Consider the following 19,929-nt stretch of genomic DNA (forward strand, 5'->3'; position numbering starts at 1 on the left):
TCACACTGACACAAGATAAGGCAAATAAGAAGAAATAGTATTCAAATTGACACGGTCGCTTAAAAGATAACTCGTTTCCGGTGACGTTCGTATCACACGTTCAATCGTCGCGCCATACTTATTGCAAGGCTGGTAGGAAATGGATTCGATTTCAATTAATTTATAATTCAAATACAATATCGCTACCAAGTGCTTCCATGAAGCCGTACGGTGTTTATGGAGTTATTTTTGGAACCGAATGACGTTTGTAATTAGTCGTCACTTTCGCCATTCCGTTGTTTACACTGTACGACAAAGGGGTTTCTTTGCTGTTAAATAAACCAACATTTCTGCATCCTGATTGAGTTTTAATTAAGGATTTGAAATGATTTCGTATGGTGTTCAAATTGCAATTATGACAACTCTGATTGAGCTTGTAATTCGCTCGTATTAATTTAAGTACAAAATCCTTAAACTGAAGGCATTCTAAGAGCAAGCTACAGTATTTACATAGAGAATTATAACAACTTCCAGAGGTCTACATGTATTCTCTTACAAAGCTCTGTTTTCAATCACACATCCACCAGTCACCAAAAACATATGCTAATGCTACAATCAAATTAATATTTATAAGTAAGCGGATTCTTTTAAGTTTCCCGCGTGCTATCACTCACTCCGTCGGCGAAGCGGATGTCACTTACATTCAAACAACTTCATTTGCCTTCCGGAATGAAGAATTTCACCATTTTACAGATGTCAGTAGCATTAATCAATATTCATTAAACATTTTGAATATAATCTCAGCTATCACATGATATAACAAAAATGTATGTTTTTTGCGTCAAATCTTTAATTCAATGTGTTATAAATTTACAGGCAACTGACAGACAACCACATCTACACCATCGAAAAGGATGCCTTGCACGATCTGATCTCGCTGGAGAGATTGTAAGTTATGATTTTATTTCTACCTAGCCTTATTATCTATTCCAACCCGTCCTCTCTTCGATCGCCCGCATTCTTTCCCTAATACAATCCTACTTGCACCTACACAAACCAACCATCTGGTCCATCAGTCGCTAAATCCGGGCTGACAGGCACCGCCACAGCTTTTTGCTCTACCGACACTCCAAATACCAACCGACGGATTCGATTCATATTAACCAACACAAATCAAATGTCAAATCACCTGTCCGCCGTGTTGAATATTACCTGTCGCAGTCAATCAGTCAACTTTATGCGTAGGTTTTCACAATTCGGTGGTTTTGTGCAAATTCTACCCTGTGTCAATGGAAATATTATGACACAGGTTGTTATTCGATTGCTACATATCACATAGTGTTGTTTGCTTGCGGCTGCAACGTTGTCTCCAATTAGAAACACATGGTTTCTTCCTATTCCAATATTACACTCAGCTGCAACACCATCAAATCGTTGTATTTTTTTGTGAGTTTTTTGATGTTTGATCTGAACACCAGAGTTGCAGACCGTTTAGTATTAATTTATGCACACTTTGCTGTTGTTAGGTAGGCTTTATTTACAACTATTTTACGTCGAAAGGTGCCAAGGGCATAATAAAATAACTTGAATTATTAGATCCACCCCGCGTGGTAACGGCCAATTTGCAATATTTTTTATTCGATATAGCGTGGTTCCTATCGTTGTTGTGATGGTCTTTATCGATGAATCCGAAAATAGACAATCGATTCATGAGACAGGTATCATTGGAGCTTAAAATTTATGACATTTGATAAGCAATGATGATAATTGGTTGTGTTTGTGCCATGATATTTCTACAAAATACAAATTAATTAAGATAGTATACCTCACACTTCACAACCTACAAAACAATTTTTAGAAAGAATCGAATTAATTTCAAAAACAGTACAGAAAAGAAAATCTCCAAATAAAACTATAATAAGTTTAAAATAAAAATAACAAAATCAAAAGAAGTTTAATCAATTTTATTATACATTATAACGATTATTTTTTTATTACGATACATATGATATAGACGACCTATGATTGTAGTAAATATTTTGATTCGCCGCTGGTGGTCACCTGACAACAACCCACGACTCTCTTGTTGACCACACAAATAAAAGAAAATCAATGTGGAAGAAATGAAACTAACAATCGCTTGCCCCAATGCGATTGGGAATCGATTTCCGTTAATTATCTGAAACCTCGTTTTTATCGTTCATCTTACGATCATCTTGACGTAATTGATCACGCCTTCCTTGCGTTCCGAAGCTACAAAGAAACATCAATATCGCTTAGCAAAGCAAATTCATATTCGCCTCCATCACTTTGCTTCCGGCGAGGGCAAGCTGACGCCCGAAAAGGGTACGGGACAGGGAACTGGCGTCAGCAATAATCAACAGTGGGTGGACTCCTTTTACTGTGACATATCTTTAATTAAGTTTCGACGACACAGCGACTGGTTTAACGACCATCACTACACAAGCTACGCTCACTCGCTTGTTTCAATCGTTTCTCTTTCGTCCTTCTTGTCACAAGATTTGCTTACTTTTGTCTTATTTTCATCACTCTTATAATTATTATGATTTTATGTTCCGTTTCTTTCCTTTTTTCAGGCGACTTAATAGCAATCGCTTAAAATCTATACCAGATAATTTTTTATCCAGTGCCGCTAATTTATTACGATTGTAAGTAGTAGTTTGTAGTGATTTATTTCCGTTCAATGTATGTTTTTGTTTTCCTTTCTTGTCTGTGTGTTTTGTGTTAATCTGTTAAGCAAATGTATAGTCATTTGTTTCCTTTTGTTCAGCAAGTCAAAGTCATTAGACCGAAAGCTGCTTAGACATTTTCAAAGCAGATCGATTCTAATTAGCGACAAGATTTGGCTTTCCCCTTGTTGTTTTATGTTTTGTTTTTTTTTTTTTTTGGCAAATTAATTTGATTTTAGTATTTTTTTATATTTTGTTAATGGACAAACGCTTTTCAGTCTTTCGTATGCATGCAATACAAATTAGTTTTTGGCTTTTATGTTTTTGAAGCATCTTTTGTTTTGCATATTTGGCTCCCACTCTATGTTGAACAGTCTCAGAGGTTTAAGTTTGCATGATTAACGACACCAAAACCGAAGACTTTTTTTTATTGATAATTGTCATTTGTTAACATTTATCTTACGTTTGCACACTGTTGTGATATCTTTTCTAATTTATGTTAATGGATCTAATCGACGATTGATAGCATGATTGATGTTGCTCAATGTGTCGTTTTGCCGTTCTATATGATGCGAACAGTAACATTCAATCGGAACAAAACACAACACATGCATCCAAAATATATAAAGCCTAGAATAGCATTTAGTGTCTCTCAAATTCAACTCGTAACTCACTTACGATTACGCCTCAGTAGCTGGATGACAACAGCCACTGAATCATGAATTCACGCAAACATTCACATTTACAGGGATCTGTCACACAATGCACTCACTGCCGTACCGAAACGTGCGTTCAAGGGAGCACCGGCGCTGCGCAGTCTTCAGCTGGACAACAACCAAATCACCTGCCTGGATGAAGGTGCCGTGAAAGGACTAACAGAGCTGGAGATACTGTAAGTACAAAGCCAGCAGTTCACCAGTGGCTGTTCAAATGAAATTACTTCCGAGCACAACAACTCCAATGCGGTGGTTCCTTTCTTTTACCTTTCGTTTTCATTTCATTTCATCGCGATCCTGCAGGACCTTAAATAATAATAACATCACCACGCTTCCGCGCGACATGTTTGCCGGAATGCCACGCCTGCGAGCGCTGCGCCTTTCGGAGAACCCGTTTGCGTGCGATTGTCATCTTTCCTGGTTGGCACGGTATCTGAAGAATGCATCACGTCTGGCACCGTACACTCGGTGCCATTCGCCCGGTCAGCTCAAGGGCCAGAATGTGGCGGATCTGCACGAGCAGGACTTCAAATGTTCCGGTAAGTGTGCGGACGGCCAACGCGAACGGTCAGTCCTAATTCAGGTGTGTTGAACGACGCAGGCGACGCTGGAATTCAGTTCAGACTGGAGTGCCACATAATTGTTGTTTGTTCTGAGCCGTGGGTGCACCATGGGATGGACTTATATGGCTGTCTAGAGTATACTTCAACATGGAAAACACGCAATGTGTTTGGTTTTTTCCCCTTCGTCAGTACGGTACAAAGTAGGGCTTGTCTCGGATGTTCCCTATAGTGAGGTTCATCCAGGCTGGGACATTGTATGGAAGCGGCCTTCGACACAACAGAAAGGACCATTGGCACCCAACGATGACAGTACAGTAACTACTATGTCCCTTGGAACACTGCATTGCTCCAATTATGTTCATCCAATCAACCTCAAACTAATTTGTCGTCCGATTGGTCGACCGCCATTGGAGAGTGGTCCACAACTCTTCTGTAATAAAATTAATCGCAAGGACTTTGTTTACGTTGAGGTGTTTATGAAAAAAACAACGAATGTGATTCACAATTTTGCCATAGGATTTAGAATAATGTTATAATACTTTCATTTATTTTTTACAATATTGTCATTCTACACGTTCAATAGCTTATTCATAAAATGCAAAAAGTCCTCCAGACCCCTGAAAATTAACTCACGTCTCTATTGAAGCTTCCAACGAATAATTACATTTTTTATTATGCAGCACACGCAAATTGCGTTGCGGTTTCTTCGTGTTCATTATTATTATTATTATTCATTATTATTACGGACCCACACTGCAACGAGCTTTTACGTTCAAACACGTCGTCCGACACTTGGCATGGCGAAACCATATCAAACGTGATACGACACTAATTTATTTTCCCCAGCATTCTAATGAAGTTGCCAACAACGACATCATGGTGGAAAATGTTTTTTTCCACACTTTTTACACACACACTTACGGATGCAAATTGCATTCAAAAATAATCTCTGCCGTGTACCAAGTGCTGGATAAAAGCGTCAGCTTTCGGATGATGGAAACAATACAAAATGGAAATAAAAGTCCTACAGTAGATTTAAACCAATCAAATCCGCCACGGTTCAACCACGAGAGCTATCAGCTTTTGTGGACGCATCATTTGAAATGGTACGCATTCAAAAGCAGGTCAAATTGAGGATTTGGTTGAACCGCATCTAAACGCTATACGTGTGCCGCACGATTGAGTGATTCAGGAAAGGCAAATTTTACTGCAAATGGGTCTATTAAACGTTGCACCTGCACTACGACCGCTGCATTTCCGCGTGTAGTTCCTCTTACTTCAGGGGAATAAACTCATAAACCTCATACTCATCACCTGTACCTGCCATCCACATCATCACACAGCCCAAATGGTGTGGGTCGGTGGGTAAGGACCGCGAAAACCAGAAGCAATCTGGACACTGGGCACAACATCACTGCCTGCATAGAACGCAACAACATAGCCCGAGGACCACACTGTGTTCACACTTTCGCGAACCCATTTTGCACAGCTACCAAACACTTCCTCCGTACGTGACACTCATGAATATGTAAATGTTAATTTATGCCACCTCCGTGTGTGTGTGCTCAGCTCTGGAAAGGGCAACGGATAACGCATTCTCGTTTGGGGGGTTTTGGTTTGCGATTTTCACACTTCACGCAGTGCAGTGTTACAAAGATGAAAAGCACGTCATGGGCTAGAATTTGCCCACGCTCACACACACACATTCACGCCTTTGGATCAATGAAATCAAATTAGTGGAAAAATAATCGTCCAACCGAACCGGCCCAAAGTGAACTTTTCCGACGCAGTCTGCCGACGTGTCTAGACGCGAGGCAATCGATTACAACTCGTGCATTATTGTGTGTCCTTTTTTAACTGTCAGTACCATTAAAATAATGCACGACCTAATTCGATACGAAGTAGAGGCTCGTTGAGAAAGCATTAGAGGTTTGCTAATAGTCACATATGACTCCATAAAACTCGATTACCACCACATGGCGACGGGGACATAATTGGTCTCTATTATCCTTTTTACGCAATTGCTTACTTCACACTGCAAAACACGTATTCATGCTCTAGTGAGCCAATACTAACGTCTAGGCGAGTGTAAAAAAGCTATTACATCGTGTTGAATGAAATCTAACATAAACGTTTTTTGTATAAGTGTTTATTTATGGAAATATTGCACAATTTACAATGGAGAGGAGCTCAATTACAACAACATCAGCAATATGTTGCGCTGTTAACATTAGAATACTTCCATGAACTGCTACAATGAACCACATCTTGTTTAAATCGATGTTTAATTGCAACAACCCCAAACTTCATGAGATAGAACAAACAACGCACTTTAAAATGTTATTAAATCAGAGTGAGAGCTTTAAAAGTTAATCCATTACGCAAAATTAAATCAAATCACGCCCAAGCAGCCAAATTTTAGCTCTAACGCTGTTTATTATTTATCAATACGCAGGCCTCACCGAGAACGCACCGATGGAGTGTGGCGGTCGAAGCCTCTGTCCCCATCCGTGCCGCTGTGCCGACGGAATTGTCGACTGTCGGGAGAAAAGTCTTACCACCGTACCGTCCACGCTACCGGAGGACACAACTGAGCTGTAAGTGTTTCTTTTTTTTTATGTTACTGTCGCCATCTCCCGGGACGCTTTGGACATTATAATATGTAATCTAAATATTTTTACAGCCGGCTCGAGCAGAACTACATCACCGAAATTCCACCGAAAGCGTTCGCTAACCACCGGCGCCTTAAGCGGATAGACTTGTCAAATAACAATATTTCGCGAGTCGCCTACGATGCCTTCAGCGGGCTGAAGTCCTTAACGTCGCTGTAAGTATGCGAAGACGCGGAATCCGGAAACGGTGTCCCACTTCCTAGAACACAACCCCAAAAATCTGAGCTACACGAGTAGGACGTTAAATTCTTATCATAAGTAAACAGAGCCGCCGCTCCCATCCTCTCTGCTGTTTGTGTCTATAAAAAGCTCTCAGCCGTGGAATCAACCGCTCCGAACACTATCTCAAGCTCATTCGCTCCCCCTCCTGACTAACGTCTTCTTTTGCATGCATTGGTGACCATTTGCAGCGTTCTTTATGGTAATAAAATTAAGGATTTACCGGCGAGCGTTTTCAAAGGATTAACCTCACTCCAGCTGCTACTGCTGAACGCGAACGAAATCAGTTGCGTGCGAAGAGACGCTTTCAAGGATCTGCATAATCTCAGCCTTTTGTCACTGTACGATAACAACATCCAGTCGCTGGCCAACGGAACGTTCGACTCTCTGCGAAGCATCCAAACGCTGTAAGTATCGTCATTCGGTGTGAACGGGCGGCACACCGCCCTCTGTGATCCGTGCGTCACCAAAACGTGTTCCTCCTGACCTGCGGCTTTTTGTCGGTTCTTTCTTGCAGACATTTGGCACGCAATCCCTTCATTTGTGATTGCAATCTTCGCTGGCTGGGCGATTATCTACACCAGAATCCGATCGAAACCAGCGGTGCCAAGTGCGACGCACCGAAGCGTATGCAGCGCCGCCGGATTGAAGCTTTGAAGGATGAAAAGTTTAAATGTAAGCTTTTGCGGTGCTGATTCCGCACGCCACTAATCCTCGCTCTTCAAAAGAGGTTTATAACGCCTTTCTTTTTTTGTTTACTTCGCTGTTTTCGCACACCCAGGCACGGATGATTACAGCAAGATCAAGTACTCGGGCGAATGCCGCATGGACCAGGAGTGCCCGGCCGCCTGTCATTGCGATCGGACGACGGTTGACTGTTCCGGGCGAGGGTTGAAAGAAATCCCGCGTGACATTCCGCTCTACACCACGGAACTGTAAGTGGCTGTTCCTGTACGGCATACTTGTTGAGATGATGTTTCGCCGAAGATGGAGATTTTCACTAACCTATCTTCTCAACATTTCCTCACCAGCCTGCTCAACGATAACGAGCTTAATCGCATCAAGTCGGATGGACTGTTCGGTCGGCTGCCAAATCTGGCAAAGCTGGATTTGCGCCGAAATCAGATATCCGGCATCGAACCGAACGCGTTCGAGGGTGCCACCCGGATACAGGAGCTGTTTTTGAGTGAAAACAAAATCGCCGAAGTGCACAACAAGATGTTCCTGGGGCTTCATCAGCTCAAGACACTGTAAGGGAAAGCATTTTTCCGTTGAAAAATGGTCGAAATCGGTTGCTGACATGTGTTTTCTTATCTGTGTTTTTTTTCTTCCATAGATCACTTTACGATAACATCATTACCTGCGTTATGCCCGGTTCGTTTGACTACCTGACGTCTCTGACACAGCTGTAAGTGCCTTCGGTAATCTGCACTCGAAGGATTACACGAGCCAAGCACATTGCTCCGGTGGTACGGGTTTTTTTTTAAACATGTTTCTTCGTTCCTTCCCAGAAATCTGGCCTCGAATCCGTTCCGGTGCAACTGCCATCTTGCCTGGTTCTCGGACTGGCTGCGCAAGAAGCAGCTGAATGGGCCGCCGGCCCGTTGCACTTCCCCGTCGAAGGTGCGCGACGTGCCGATCAAGGATTTGCCACACTTTGACTTTAAGTGCACCTCCGACATGGATCAGGGCTGTCTCGGCGAGGGTTACTGCCCGCCGTCCTGCACCTGCACCGGCACGGTGGTGCGTTGCTCCCGCAACAAGCTGAAGGAAATCCCCAAATCCATCCCGGCCGAAACGACGGAGCTGTACCTCGAGTCGAACGAAATCTCGATGATACATTCCAATCGCATCAGCCACCTGAAAGCACTTACCAGATTGTAAGATACGCAACTGCAACGATGCTGAAAAGAACAGGCGAGTGTTAATGTGCAATCTTTTACCATTTTCCCCCACAGGGATTTAAGCAACAACCAGATCGGAATACTGTCCAACCACACCTTTGCAAATCTAAGCAAACTCTCGACACTGTAAGTTTTGTTACAATCTACCTTAAACGTTCAGTCACTCGTTTATTCAGCACAATTCCAATTCAATTTTGCGTCGGTTTTTCAGCATCATAAGCTACAACAATCTGCAGTGCGTTCAGAAGTACGCTCTTGCCGGGCTGACCAACCTGAAAGTGCTTTCGCTGCACGGGAACAAAATTTCGATGATTCCGGAGGGTACCTTCAATGATTTGCAATCAATTACGCACATGTATGTATTCGGTACCGAGTGTCAGGACGCCCGGAAGGCAAATTGATAATCATATCCTTTTACTTTTACTTTCCTCCCCACACAATCTCACACACAGTGCCCTTGGCAGCAATCCGCTCTACTGTGACTGCTCCCTTCGCTGGCTGTCCGAGTGGGTTAAGCGGGACTACGTGGAGCCGGGCATTGCGCGCTGTGCCGAGCCGGAACCGATGAAGGATAAGCTCATCCTATCGACACCGGCCGCCCAGTTCGTTTGCTCCGGCAAGGTAAGCAACGAAATACTGTCCAAGTGCGACGCTTGCTACACGTTCCCGTGCAAGAACGAGGCGACGTGCAGTGCGCTGCCGGAGCGGCAGTACGAGTGCAAGTGCAAGCCCGGCTACCACGGGACGCACTGCGAGTTTATGATTGACGCGTGCTATGGCAATCCGTGCCGCAACAACGGTACCTGCACGGTGCTGGAGGAGGGACGCTTCAGCTGCCATTGCCTGCAGGGGTATACCGGTTCGCGGTGCGAGGTCAACATAGACGACTGCGTGGGGCACAAGTGCCAGAACAATGGCACCTGCGTGGACGGGGTGAACTCGTACAGCTGCTCCTGTGCGGCCAGCTTCACCGGCGAGTACTGCGAGAGCAAGATTGAGTTCTGCGGCAAGGACTTCAATCCGTGCCAGAACGGGGCAAAGTGTGTCGACCACACGACGCACTACAGCTGCGACTGTCTGCCCGGCTACCGGGGGCTCAACTGTACCGACAACATTGACGACTGTGTCAATCACATGTGCCAGAACGGTGGCACCTGCGTGGACGGCATTAACGACTACACGTGCAAGTGTCCGCACGAGTTTACGGGCAAGTTCTGCGAGGGCGCCCCCATGGTGGCGATGATGTATCCGCAGACGTCGCCCTGCCAGCAGCACGAGTGCAAGTTTGGCGTGTGCTTCCAGCCCAACCCATCGAGCGCGGACTACATCTGCAAGTGTGCCCCGGGCTATTCCGGCAAACGCTGCGAGTATCTGACCAGCCTCACGTTCCTGCATAACAACTCGTTCGTCGAGCTGGAACCGCTGCGCACCAAGCCGGAAGCGAACGTGACGATCGTGTTTAGCAGCACGCAGCAGAATGGTGTGCTGATGTACGACGGGCACAACGAGCATCTGGCGGTGGAGCTGTTTAACGGCCGGATCCGGGTGAGCTACGACGTCGGGAACGATCCCGTGTCGACGATGTACAGCTTCGAAATGGTGGCCGACGGCAAGTACCATCTGGTGGAGCTGCTGGCGATCAAGAAAAACTTTACCCTGCGAGTGGACCGCGGCCTGGCTCGCTCCATCATCAACGAAGGCTCGAAGGACTACCTGAAGCTGTCGAGCCCGATGTACCTCGGAGGGTTGCCGGCGGAGCCAGGCCAGCAAGCGTACAAACAGTGGCACCTCCGCAACCTGACCAGCTTCAAGGGCTGCATGAAGGAAGTGTGGATCAACCACAAGCAGGTTGATTTTCTCAATGCCGCCCGGCAGCAGAAGATTACGCCGGGCTGTGCGCTGCTCGAACCGGACAGCGAGGGCGAAATGGACGACGAGTTTATGCAGGAAACGCCAGTTATCCTAAAGGAGGTATGCTGCGGAGACACGCACACAGCGAATCGTTCGTCTAGCTAATGCATCAATCCATTCTAGGTGAATCCTTGCGAAAATCATCAATGCAAACGGGGCGGAAAGTGTGTGCCCAACGGTAAGGGTGGCTACACGTGCAAGTGTAAGAAGGGCACCAAGGGCAAATACTGCGACCAAGGTGAGGGATCGGTATCGCTAGTGATCGACGAGGACCCGTTCAAAACTTCCTCTTCCGGTATATAGCAAACACTTTTTTTGATATCAATCCATTTTTCCTTACACAAACACACACACACATTCGTCTGCTAACTAATTGGATTAAACACTAATTTTGTTCCGTCTTTTTCGCTTCTTGTTACGAAGCCATGCCAAATTCGTTTCGTTTTTGCAATATTTTTGATGCCGCGCTCAACTTGCAAACGCCATACACTTGCTAATATTCGTGCAAAACTAATCGTTAACCAGAAAACAAACTTTGTTTCAATATTTTTTGCTTTAATTACATTGGCTTTCGCTGTAAACAAATTTGGTTTTGTATGAAAACTTTGATTTTGTGCAACAAGAAATGCATGAGAGACAACAGAATTCACACAAATTAGTTTGAACATGATTCAAAATTCCGATTCAACGGAAGAGTAGGTTTTCGATAAAAAAGCATGCATGTAGTTTTAGCTTCGCTTACAAACACTTTCAATTATGAAATTTATTTAAATGTCTATTTAATCTGTCATACCTCAACAGCAGCCTCCACTTGCCGCAAGGAGCAGGTGCGAGAGTACTATACAGAAAACGATTGCCGTTCGAGGCAGCCGCTCAAGTACGCCAAGTGCGTTGGAGGTTGCGGCAATCAATGCTGCGCTGCCAAAGTCGTACGCCGAAGAAAGGTAAGCATGGCACTGTTTCCCCAGGGGGGGGAAGGTGGGAGAAAACAATTTGCCACCCTACTGACCGTTTGCACATGCTCCCCTTCCCCACAGGTACGCATGGTGTGCAGCAACAACACCAAATACGTGAAGCAGCTGGATATTGTGCGAAAGTGCCACTGTACGAAGAAATGCTACTGACTGCAAGACGCGACTACCCATGAACCACCACCAATACCATCAATAATATCTGTGCAGCATGTAGCAACATCACCCGACAGTGGCATTAGGCACCACAGCGGCCAATCGAATGGCACCCTAGGATTACATGTATCTAGTTTAAGTGAAGCTAATTTAAATACTACTGCACATAGCAGCTCTAGCGATAAGTGGATAAACTTTGAGGTCGACTACGACGACGACGAAATGATGCAGAACGATGCACCGGCCGCGGCACCACTGGCCGTGGTGCCGGTCGAGCCACGCGCGGCCGAAACACTGGCCGGTGGTTCCGCCGCCGCTGCCGGCACAGCGGTCGGCGACGACTTCCATCGCGTGATGCACCAGCTGGAGGAGCTGAAGGAGAAGCCTCTGTTCAGTGAGGATGAGCTCGAGGAGGCCACCGAGGAGGACGATCTGTTCGACGACGAAGACTACGACCTGGAGGAGGTCATACGTCGGCATAAGCAGCGGTTGGAGGAAAGCCGTCGGAAGGCCGGATTCGTCGATGATGACGATGACGACTACTACGACGATTACAGTGCCGAAGATGATGAGGAGGAGCAGCAGCAGCGGAGAAAACAGGCGAAACAGCCGTCCGCCGCTGGTGCTCCCGATGGGTCCACGCCGAGCGGAGGTACCGACAGTGTGATGCAGGACTATCTGAGTAACATCAAGAGCAAATCGGCACCCCATCGGTTCAAGTCGAAGTTCGACGACTTTACCGATGGCGACGATGCGGACACACTGTCCGGTATCAGCAGCAGCCGGAAGCTGCGCAAGAATGATTCCATCAAAATCATCTCCACGCCCAACGGGAAGGTGGGTATCGTGTACAAGGTGGAGCCGAAGGCAACCGAGGATGACGCGACCAGAAAGGGGGCGTCCGAGGGCGGCAGTGCTGGTGCGGGGCCGAGCGGGGCGACTGGCGAGCAGCGACAAAACAAGATCACGCCGGTCATCACGGCCGACGGTAAGGTTGCGTTGCTGTACCGGGGAGCGTCCGACAACGGGGACACGTTCCGGAACAAGTACGAGCCGATCACGGCCAAGGACATACTACAGTTGATCGACAATAATAATAATAACAATAGTAACGTCGGGGCGGCGGCGGCCGGCAACAGCTCGCCCGCTAGCGGGGCGGGCATCCCAAGCAACACTAACAGCAGTATTAAAAATATTACCAATAATAATATTTATAATAGTCATAATAATTACGGTAATAGTTATGATAGTTTTAATAGAAACGTCAACAATGTGATCGTCGATTCGCATCCACCGGAAACGGGCGATGACTCGCGGGAAAACAGTGCGGCCAGCGGTGGGGCGAGTCGCTTCGATCCGGCACCGACGGCAGCCGCATACCCCTGGGTCACCACTACTACGCCAATGCCCCGCAAGAGTGCGGGCCACGTACACCACGTCGCTCCGGCCGGCATCTCCTCAACCGTCGGCCCCCATCACGTCCCAGGCGGCAGGATGGAAGGTACGCTACTGCCGACCACACCCAGTGCGTACCAACCGTACGAGCGGCAGGAAAACTCGCTGCTCATCAATCGCCCGCTCTCGGAGGTGCTGGGCATTCGCAAGAACCAGTACATGGAAACGAACACGATCAAAATACCAAATAGCGAAACATCCACGAACAAGATGCGCATCGGCACCAACAACAATCTCCTGTCCTCGCTGCTGCACAACCTGCAGCAGGGCCTGGCGAACGGTACTTCGGCTACCCACTCGGATCACCACCACCAGCACCACGGTCGACCATCGCCGGATGACGATCAGCACCGGCGTGCCGGATACAGCGTGAACGGGTTCAGCCGGTCGCGGTTCTACATCAACCGTCGTACGACACCCGCCCTGCCACCGCGCATCATCAAGGAGGAAAGCGAGGAGGACACGTTCATCGGTGACGGGGACGACAACTCGCTGCCGGAGGTGATCAACCTGGCGATCATACCCGCGTTCGAGCACGAGATCGACGAGAAGTACATCCGGCCGCACCATGGCGATCTGCACCGGCGCCACCGGCATCAGTACAACGTGGCACCGGGCCAGCCGGCGGTCCACTGTGCGATGCAGGCGCTCGTGGCCTGCGCCGTGCTGGCGACCTTCTTCGGCATCGTCGGCACGTACTTCAAGTCGCGCGTCGTCGATCACATCCGGGTGCTGTACTGGTAGGATTTGTGCGGTATTCGATCGGTGCCGTTGGAGCATCAGAACTATCAGAACTACTACTACCGGCTGTATCGGAAGCTGGTGCAACGATAACCGGTGTAGCTCTGGCTCCATTTCTGAACGATCGAATACCACGCTCAACTGCCGTTTTGCCGCTCGCTAAGGCGTTGTTAGTAATGGCGTATTTAACGATAGACGATTTCTGAATGTTGCGTTCCTGGGACTGCACATCGGTCTCGGGTTCATCTGGTTTTTTTTTAACAATATTATGCTTGCAAACCCACACCAACTCATATCTATGTTTCTCCGATTGAAAAGATCGTTTCCAAGAACGCCATTCAACATAGTTTCCTACGAACTACTACGAGCTTAGGATTTGAAACTACTGTTAGCAGCGACACAGTGACTCACGCTGTGGACGCGTGAGTATAATCCCATGTAGAGAGAGAGAGAGAGAATGTAAGAGTATCCTTCAGTGTGTCTTTGAATGTGAAACTGAAAGCAAACTGTCCCTGTGTCTGACCCCTTTTGTCCTTACTGCTAAATGGTCTGTCCGTAACGGATGCCCTGAGGCGTAGTGCCATTCTCAGCAAAACTAGTAACCAACAGAATTAACCACCTGTATGTGTCGTCTTCGCCGTCAATGATGTCTCATGTACGTGTTTCGGTGTTAATGCTAGATCGAGAACAAACGACGAACTGAAAGGATGATGATATTGGCGGGGACAGGGGCCCTTCTCTCTCTCTTCTGTGGTTTTCTTTCTACGCCCGCAGCAGCCAGTGTAAAGCGACGCCATATATAAACTGTAACATATGTTTTGTGAGCCTAGAGTATAGTACGCATTTTTGTATTGAAGAGTGTCGTTGGTAGCGAATCTGTTCAAACTCTGTATCCTATCGTGAAAATGCAAATCGAGTATAAGGCCTTTAATGAAAGGAGCAATCGAACGGATGGCCATTGTAAAAAGAAAGGTTAAACACACACACACACACAGGCACACACATCAATCAATGCAACACAGTGCAAAGCTAACATTACACATTCATTCATTCTGATCGTTCAGATCACTAGGCTGACTAGTTAAGGAAAATATAATGCAATCTAGCGTCTTCTCTCCTTCCCGCAAACAAGTAAAAGGGTTCGTAAAAAAGGAAACTGAAACAAAAACGAACCAAGAAAAGCGTAAAAAACGAAAAGAAATGAAACAAACAAACAAACAAACAAAAATGGGTAGTCGCGCAATTAAAAAACAAACATTTTCAAAAATAAATAATACGACCAATGGTAAAAGAAAACGATTTTCATCTACGCTAAAAGTATCGAAAACACGTGAATCGTTTGCAAAGGGAAAGGAAGAGAAGAGAAGCGTTTAAACAGCATGACAAAAGAATTGCAATCCAAACCAAGAGGCAGTACAAGCGTGGGGTAAGCCACGTTTTGCTTGTGAAATCATTCAGACACTTCGCCTAATGCACTTGGGGCCGGATGCATTGTCGAGTGCATTGTTAAAGTGTATAAGTTTAATTATAGGAAACAGTGTGTCTGTGTGACTGTGTGGAAACTGCGGAATGATGATTTCAAAATCACAAAACTCTCAACTAACGGCTATCGCAACAGCTACCAATAAGCATAATGGAACGAAGAATGTTGGAAGGTAAAGAGTCGAAGAAGCGAAGTTGAAAATGCCTTTTTAGTATGAAAAACAAAAACAAAACGAAAAACAAAATTAAACAAAACAAATCCTACTGGACAAATCCGTTTGACAGAATAACTTGCGGCCAGCACGTATAAGGGTATGAAAACATGGTAGAGACAATTGAAAAAAGAAAAGAATGCAACTCGGCAAAAGAATTTAAAAATGCAATCTGCTGCTGAAACATTATCTGATAACGAAAGTAAGCTAACATTTTTTCTAACAAACTCAACCAGGACCGGCCAATATTTCACTTTAAACTAGAATAGAACAACAAACAAACGCAAACAACAGGCTAAACGTGTGTATGTGTATGTGTACACCAAGAAAAAAAAAACAGCAACAACAAAAAACATGTGCAAACAACAGAAGTTAAGCGATGCGCGATACGTTTTGCTCTGCTCTTTTGTAAAACGAAAAATCATTTAAAGGATTGATGCAACCCTCGAATAACCAAACACAGTGTAACGAAGCAAATGTGTAAGCAGATTTGTAGCTAAAGCATTACTTATCTGTTGATGGAGATTTTTATTTTTAGCAGAACATTATTTATTAATCGATCAATTATATGGTCTCCATTTCTTTCCCATTTGCAGTGTGCTCCTTTTGTTTGTAGCTGTCCTTTTTTTCAACGAGTTTCCTCTCATTAGTACTCTCTGTTTTTACTATCATTGACACTATGCACTATCAAAGCACTTTGTTTCCTCAACAACACATGTCAAGGTATTTAGATACAGTTATATAAAAAAGCTCAACCTTCTTTGAAGTACAACATAAGAACTGGCTGATGCTTTCAAACCTTCAACCAGCAGGAGCACTGTAGTGCCAATCCAGGCCATTTTTGTTTCTATTATTGTCAACGTTTCAACGTGTATAATCTCTATCTATCCTGTTGTACTCACCATGTGTATCCACTCTCTCTTTCCACCTTTTTCTCGCTAGTGTCCATCGGTATTATAATATCGGTAGTTTCGTGCTTTTATTGCCCAATTTCGCGATGCATTTATCATTTCCTCACTTTGCAAACAAACAAACAAACAAAACCGCAAAATAGCTGTAAAATGTGTGATGATTTAAACCTTCAATATGTAAGCATTATATTATTGTTTTTATCTTTCTATACTTATACTAAAAAAAAGCCACAATGTGTTTATGTTTTCGCGTATGTTTTCGTATCATTTTGTACCAATTATACTATCGGTATTCGGTCCTCGTACAGTGACAAAATTGCAAGTTTCAATCTTTACGCGCTCAGTGCGAGAGTTGTGCTGCTTTATTTGCAAAGGGGAAAATATTGAAACGAAATTAAAATTTATGTTAACCTGCATTGTTACAAAGTTATAATGAAGTAAGTAAACTTTTAATTTAAAAAAATCAACAGAAAAAAGTATATACTTGTGTATTATAGATATAGCAGCTAAATATATTGTCTTTTTACAAAAAGAACTAACCAAAGTGGGTTTGTTTGGTTTTTTTTTTTCTCTTTTTTTGAGTTTTGATACATCCGAATAGTAGACTTACAAGTAGACAAGATGGCAACACGTTTATTCGACTTTTTTACCTTTATTGCCCTCGTCAAACGGGTAGAGTTTTTGATCAATATCGTCCCAAAATAAAAACAAAAAATCTGTTAAATTATGTGACAATTGCCGTTCCTTTTTTTAATTTTTAAATTTAACGTTCAAAAACATGATCGCTTGGAATTCGCCTGTATTCTGGACCGAGAAAATATCCCAACAGATGCTGAAAACCAGATTTTGTGTGTTTTTACTAAAACAGTTTCCGAGATTGTATTAATTTTCCAACGAAACTCATCCGTATCGTATGTCGAGTGTCTTTTGTATTTGAATTTTCGAACATCTTGTCCGATTTTCGAATTAATGCCGGCACTGACAGCTGTGACAGCTCCGGATGTAAACAAATGGCAATGTTGTTGTTCTTGTCGATACAGTTTTCACGCGTGGTTCGCGAATCGAGCGGCTCTTAGCAAACAATCACTTATTAAAGGTTTCTCCAGCGAAAAATGTGAATTTAAATCAATATTCAACACCACATAAGCTCGAAGTACATATATAACAGGTGAGATAATAATACTAGCACTAAAGGATAAGGGTTATTTATCTTCTTGCTTTAACCTTTTCAGGTTGCTCTCCCACCGCCAGCCAGTGTACAACCATGAACAAAACCAAGGAAAAGGCGAAAAAGGCATCCAAAAATCTTCGTAATGTTTTAGCTCAACCTTTGACGATTGATTGGTAAGTAAGCAATTACAACTGCCACAATCCTATGTGCTATGCCGTACCGCATGCGTACGGGTAAGATTACAACAGATACGAATATCGTAAACAAATCGTTATCGGTTTGATAATGCTTATTGGCCTGGTTGGGAACAATACAATATAAGCGTGACGCAATGATTAACGATGTAATGTGCCATTGTATGGTTTCGTATTTGAAAAAGGCGATAGCTTGTCGTTTGCGTGCGTTATCTTTCATCGTACTACGTATGTTTTCTTCCCCACACAGGCCCCGCATACCGGAGAGTGAAATCAAACGATGCTCACGATTCCTGCAAGAAGTGGAACGGTACGAAAACGTCTTATCGTTACGTTTTGCCTTCCATTAACCAACTGACTAATATGTGTTTCTTTGCTTTCCCCGCGTAGTAAACACATCGTCAGCGGATGTAACGGCGTCATTCGATTGCTCCAAAGTGGGCAAGTGCTAGCCTGCTTCATACTTGACTCCTTTAACCCGAAAGTATTTGGCAAGCTAATCATCCAGATGGCACGAAAGCGTAACCCTTCCGTACTGGTGCTGGCAGTGCCTTCCTTCCCGGTGGACTGCGGCCGCAACAGTACCTTTATGGCTGTAACGAAGCTCAAAGAAAACGAACAATCCGACGCGGTTCAAGCGTTGCTAAGCTGGATGAAGGATGTGTCGCTACGCAACGGCTTTATAACGCAGAAGCAGGCCGATGGTTCCACAATACGACGGAAGAAAACGAAACCACCGCCGGCGAAGAACAGCGCCGTCAATGTGCCTATGACCGATGAGGAGGTGGCAAAGTTTTACGTTTACGGGCCGGCCGTTGAGAATAAGCAAGCCATGAAGCGTTTTGCTCAGGACACGGAAGATTTTATTTCCTTTTCCGATACGAAGAGTGATGTGAGTGTGTCTCGCGACAAATATCAACAGCCAGTTCAGCCGCGCACGAAAAAGTTCAAACCGGTCAAGAGTACGTACGTCCCCCTGAAGGTGAACCGCGTGCAGGGCAACCCCAATCGTGTCGAGCACAAGAAGACGAAACAAAAGAAGAAGAAATCAAAAAAATAAAATAGAAAAACTACCATTCTACCATTACCCGTTGCCCCCTTAAGAAGTACACATCCGATACGATTCGCCGACCTACAGTGCCCACACGCGCACATAGTCCACCTGGAACGAAGCTTCAGCACTGTCGTTCTCCTGCAGCTTCCACGTGGGCAGCCAGTCCGAGCGGCCCAGCCAGAAGTCGCGCAGTGCGGTGGGCGAGTTGTTCGACCACGGCTTGTTGCCGTTGGCGTTCACTGCCGGCGGCACATCGGGGAAGAATCCGTTCGTTCCGCCGACCGCCAGGTTCATGATGATGTAGAACTCCTGATCGAACGGTGCCATCTTACCGCCCGTCACCCACGGGTTCTGCACGCCCGGTCTACGCTCGTCGAAGCGACCCAGCTCCCAGAAGTTGCCCTCCACCTGCATCACCTGCTCATCGTCCACCGAGAAGCGCATGAACTCGGGTGTCCACTCGAGCTGGTAGCGATGGAAGCCCTTGTTGAAACCTTGCCCCTTCGGGGAGTTCTTCACCGCCGTTGCCATTTCGTACCCGTTCAGGTCCCACTGCGGGCCAAAGTGTAGCGTCGTGCCGACGTGCTCCACGCCGAGCTGATTACCGTTCACGCTGTAGTCAAGATTGCCGCGGCTTTCCATCAGATCGATCTCACCCGAGCTGGGCCAGGTACCGTACTGGTTAATCTTCGGCATGAGCCACAGCGCCGGCCACAGCCAGTCACCGGTCGGGATTTTGGCACGGATTTCCACCTTGCCGTACCGGAAGTTGAACGAGTTCACCGTGCGCACGCGGGCACTCTTGATCGGGTTGAGGTAGTTCGTTGGACTGCCCTGGCGCTCGCAGCCATAGTTAGAGGGGTTCGTGCAGCTATAATCAAAATAGGGAGAGAGAGACGCGTTAAGCTGAAGCGAAAGCGGTCCCCGT

The 19,929-nt window shown here is 45.5% G+C and overlaps 4 protein-coding genes across 11 annotated transcripts in view; 3 read left to right on the forward strand and 1 right to left on the reverse strand.

Annotated features, from left to right (window-relative positions):
- Positions 1-11,806, forward strand: part of LOC120948718 (protein slit) — a 147,187-nt gene extending 135,381 nt beyond the window's left edge. Inside the window, exons 4-21 of one of the 6 annotated variants that reach the window (XM_040365361.2) lie at positions 856-927; positions 2,577-2,648; positions 3,418-3,561; positions 3,689-3,924; positions 6,404-6,545; positions 6,632-6,775; positions 7,031-7,246; positions 7,357-7,514; positions 7,621-7,774; positions 7,871-8,089; positions 8,176-8,247; positions 8,351-8,719; positions 8,798-8,869; positions 8,955-9,098; positions 9,196-10,714; positions 10,778-10,949; positions 11,456-11,598; positions 11,692-11,806. In XM_040365361.2, coding sequence (XP_040221295.2) covers positions 856-927; positions 2,577-2,648; positions 3,418-3,561; positions 3,689-3,924; positions 6,404-6,545; positions 6,632-6,775; positions 7,031-7,246; positions 7,357-7,514; positions 7,621-7,774; positions 7,871-8,089; positions 8,176-8,247; positions 8,351-8,719; positions 8,798-8,869; positions 8,955-9,098; positions 9,196-10,714; positions 10,778-10,949; positions 11,456-11,598; positions 11,692-11,778 — 4,135 coding nt within the window. In that variant the 3' untranslated portion in view covers positions 11,779-11,806. The remainder of the gene's footprint in view (positions 1-855; positions 928-2,576; positions 2,649-3,417; positions 3,562-3,688; positions 3,925-6,403; positions 6,546-6,631; positions 6,776-7,030; positions 7,247-7,356; positions 7,515-7,620; positions 7,775-7,870; positions 8,090-8,175; positions 8,248-8,350; positions 8,720-8,797; positions 8,870-8,954; positions 9,099-9,195; positions 10,715-10,777; positions 10,950-11,455; positions 11,599-11,691) is intronic. The other 5 variants (XM_040365362.2, XM_040365363.2, XM_040365365.2 and 2 more) reach the window with 5 other exon arrangements.
- LOC120947564 (beta-1,3-glucan-binding protein-like) overlaps positions 1-19,929 on the reverse strand; it is a 184,869-nt gene that overhangs the window by 145,305 nt on the left and 19,635 nt on the right. For 2 of the 3 annotated variants that reach the window (XM_049607910.1, XM_040362987.2), the window contains exon 3: positions 19,005-19,872. In XM_049607910.1, the coding sequence (XP_049463867.1) occupies positions 19,080-19,872 (793 nt within the window). In that variant the 3' untranslated portion in view covers positions 19,005-19,079. Of the gene's footprint in view, positions 1-19,004; positions 19,873-19,929 lie in introns of those variants that run through there. The other variant, XM_049607909.1, reaches the window with a different exon arrangement.
- On the forward strand, positions 11,782-17,117 carry LOC120952799 (probable serine/threonine-protein kinase DDB_G0267686; the record flags this gene model as incomplete). The annotated part of the gene is made up of 1 exon (XM_040372317.2): positions 11,782-17,117. A coding segment is annotated over one exon (2,199 nt), but the record flags the coding sequence as incomplete, so codon positions are not given.
- Positions 17,593-19,028, forward strand: LOC120947569 (uncharacterized). The gene is made up of 4 exons (XM_040362991.2): positions 17,593-17,750; positions 17,815-17,926; positions 18,198-18,257; positions 18,338-19,028. The coding sequence occupies exons 2-4, from the start codon at positions 17,847-17,849 to the stop codon at positions 19,005-19,007; spliced, it is 810 nt and encodes a 269-aa protein (XP_040218925.2). The 5' UTR covers positions 17,593-17,750; positions 17,815-17,846; the 3' UTR covers positions 19,008-19,028.

Source organism: Anopheles coluzzii, chromosome 2 (genome assembly GCF_943734685.1).
Source record: "Anopheles coluzzii chromosome 2, AcolN3, whole genome shotgun sequence".
Lineage (NCBI taxonomy): Eukaryota > Metazoa > Arthropoda > Insecta > Diptera > Culicidae > Anopheles > Anopheles coluzzii.

Excerpts from the sequence above, each read along its gene's own strand:
- LOC120947569 (XM_040362991.2), top strand. The coding sequence starts at position 17,847 with ATGAACAAAACCAAGGAAAAGGCGAAAAAGGCATCCAAAAATCTTCGT. Across the intron at positions 17,927-18,197 it reads CAACCTTTGACGATTGATTG|GCCCCGCATACCGGAGAGTG; the intron begins GTAAGTAAGCAA and ends TTCCCCACACAG. Across the intron at positions 18,258-18,337 it reads TTCCTGCAAGAAGTGGAACG|TAAACACATCGTCAGCGGAT; the intron begins GTACGAAAACGT and ends TTCCCCGCGTAG.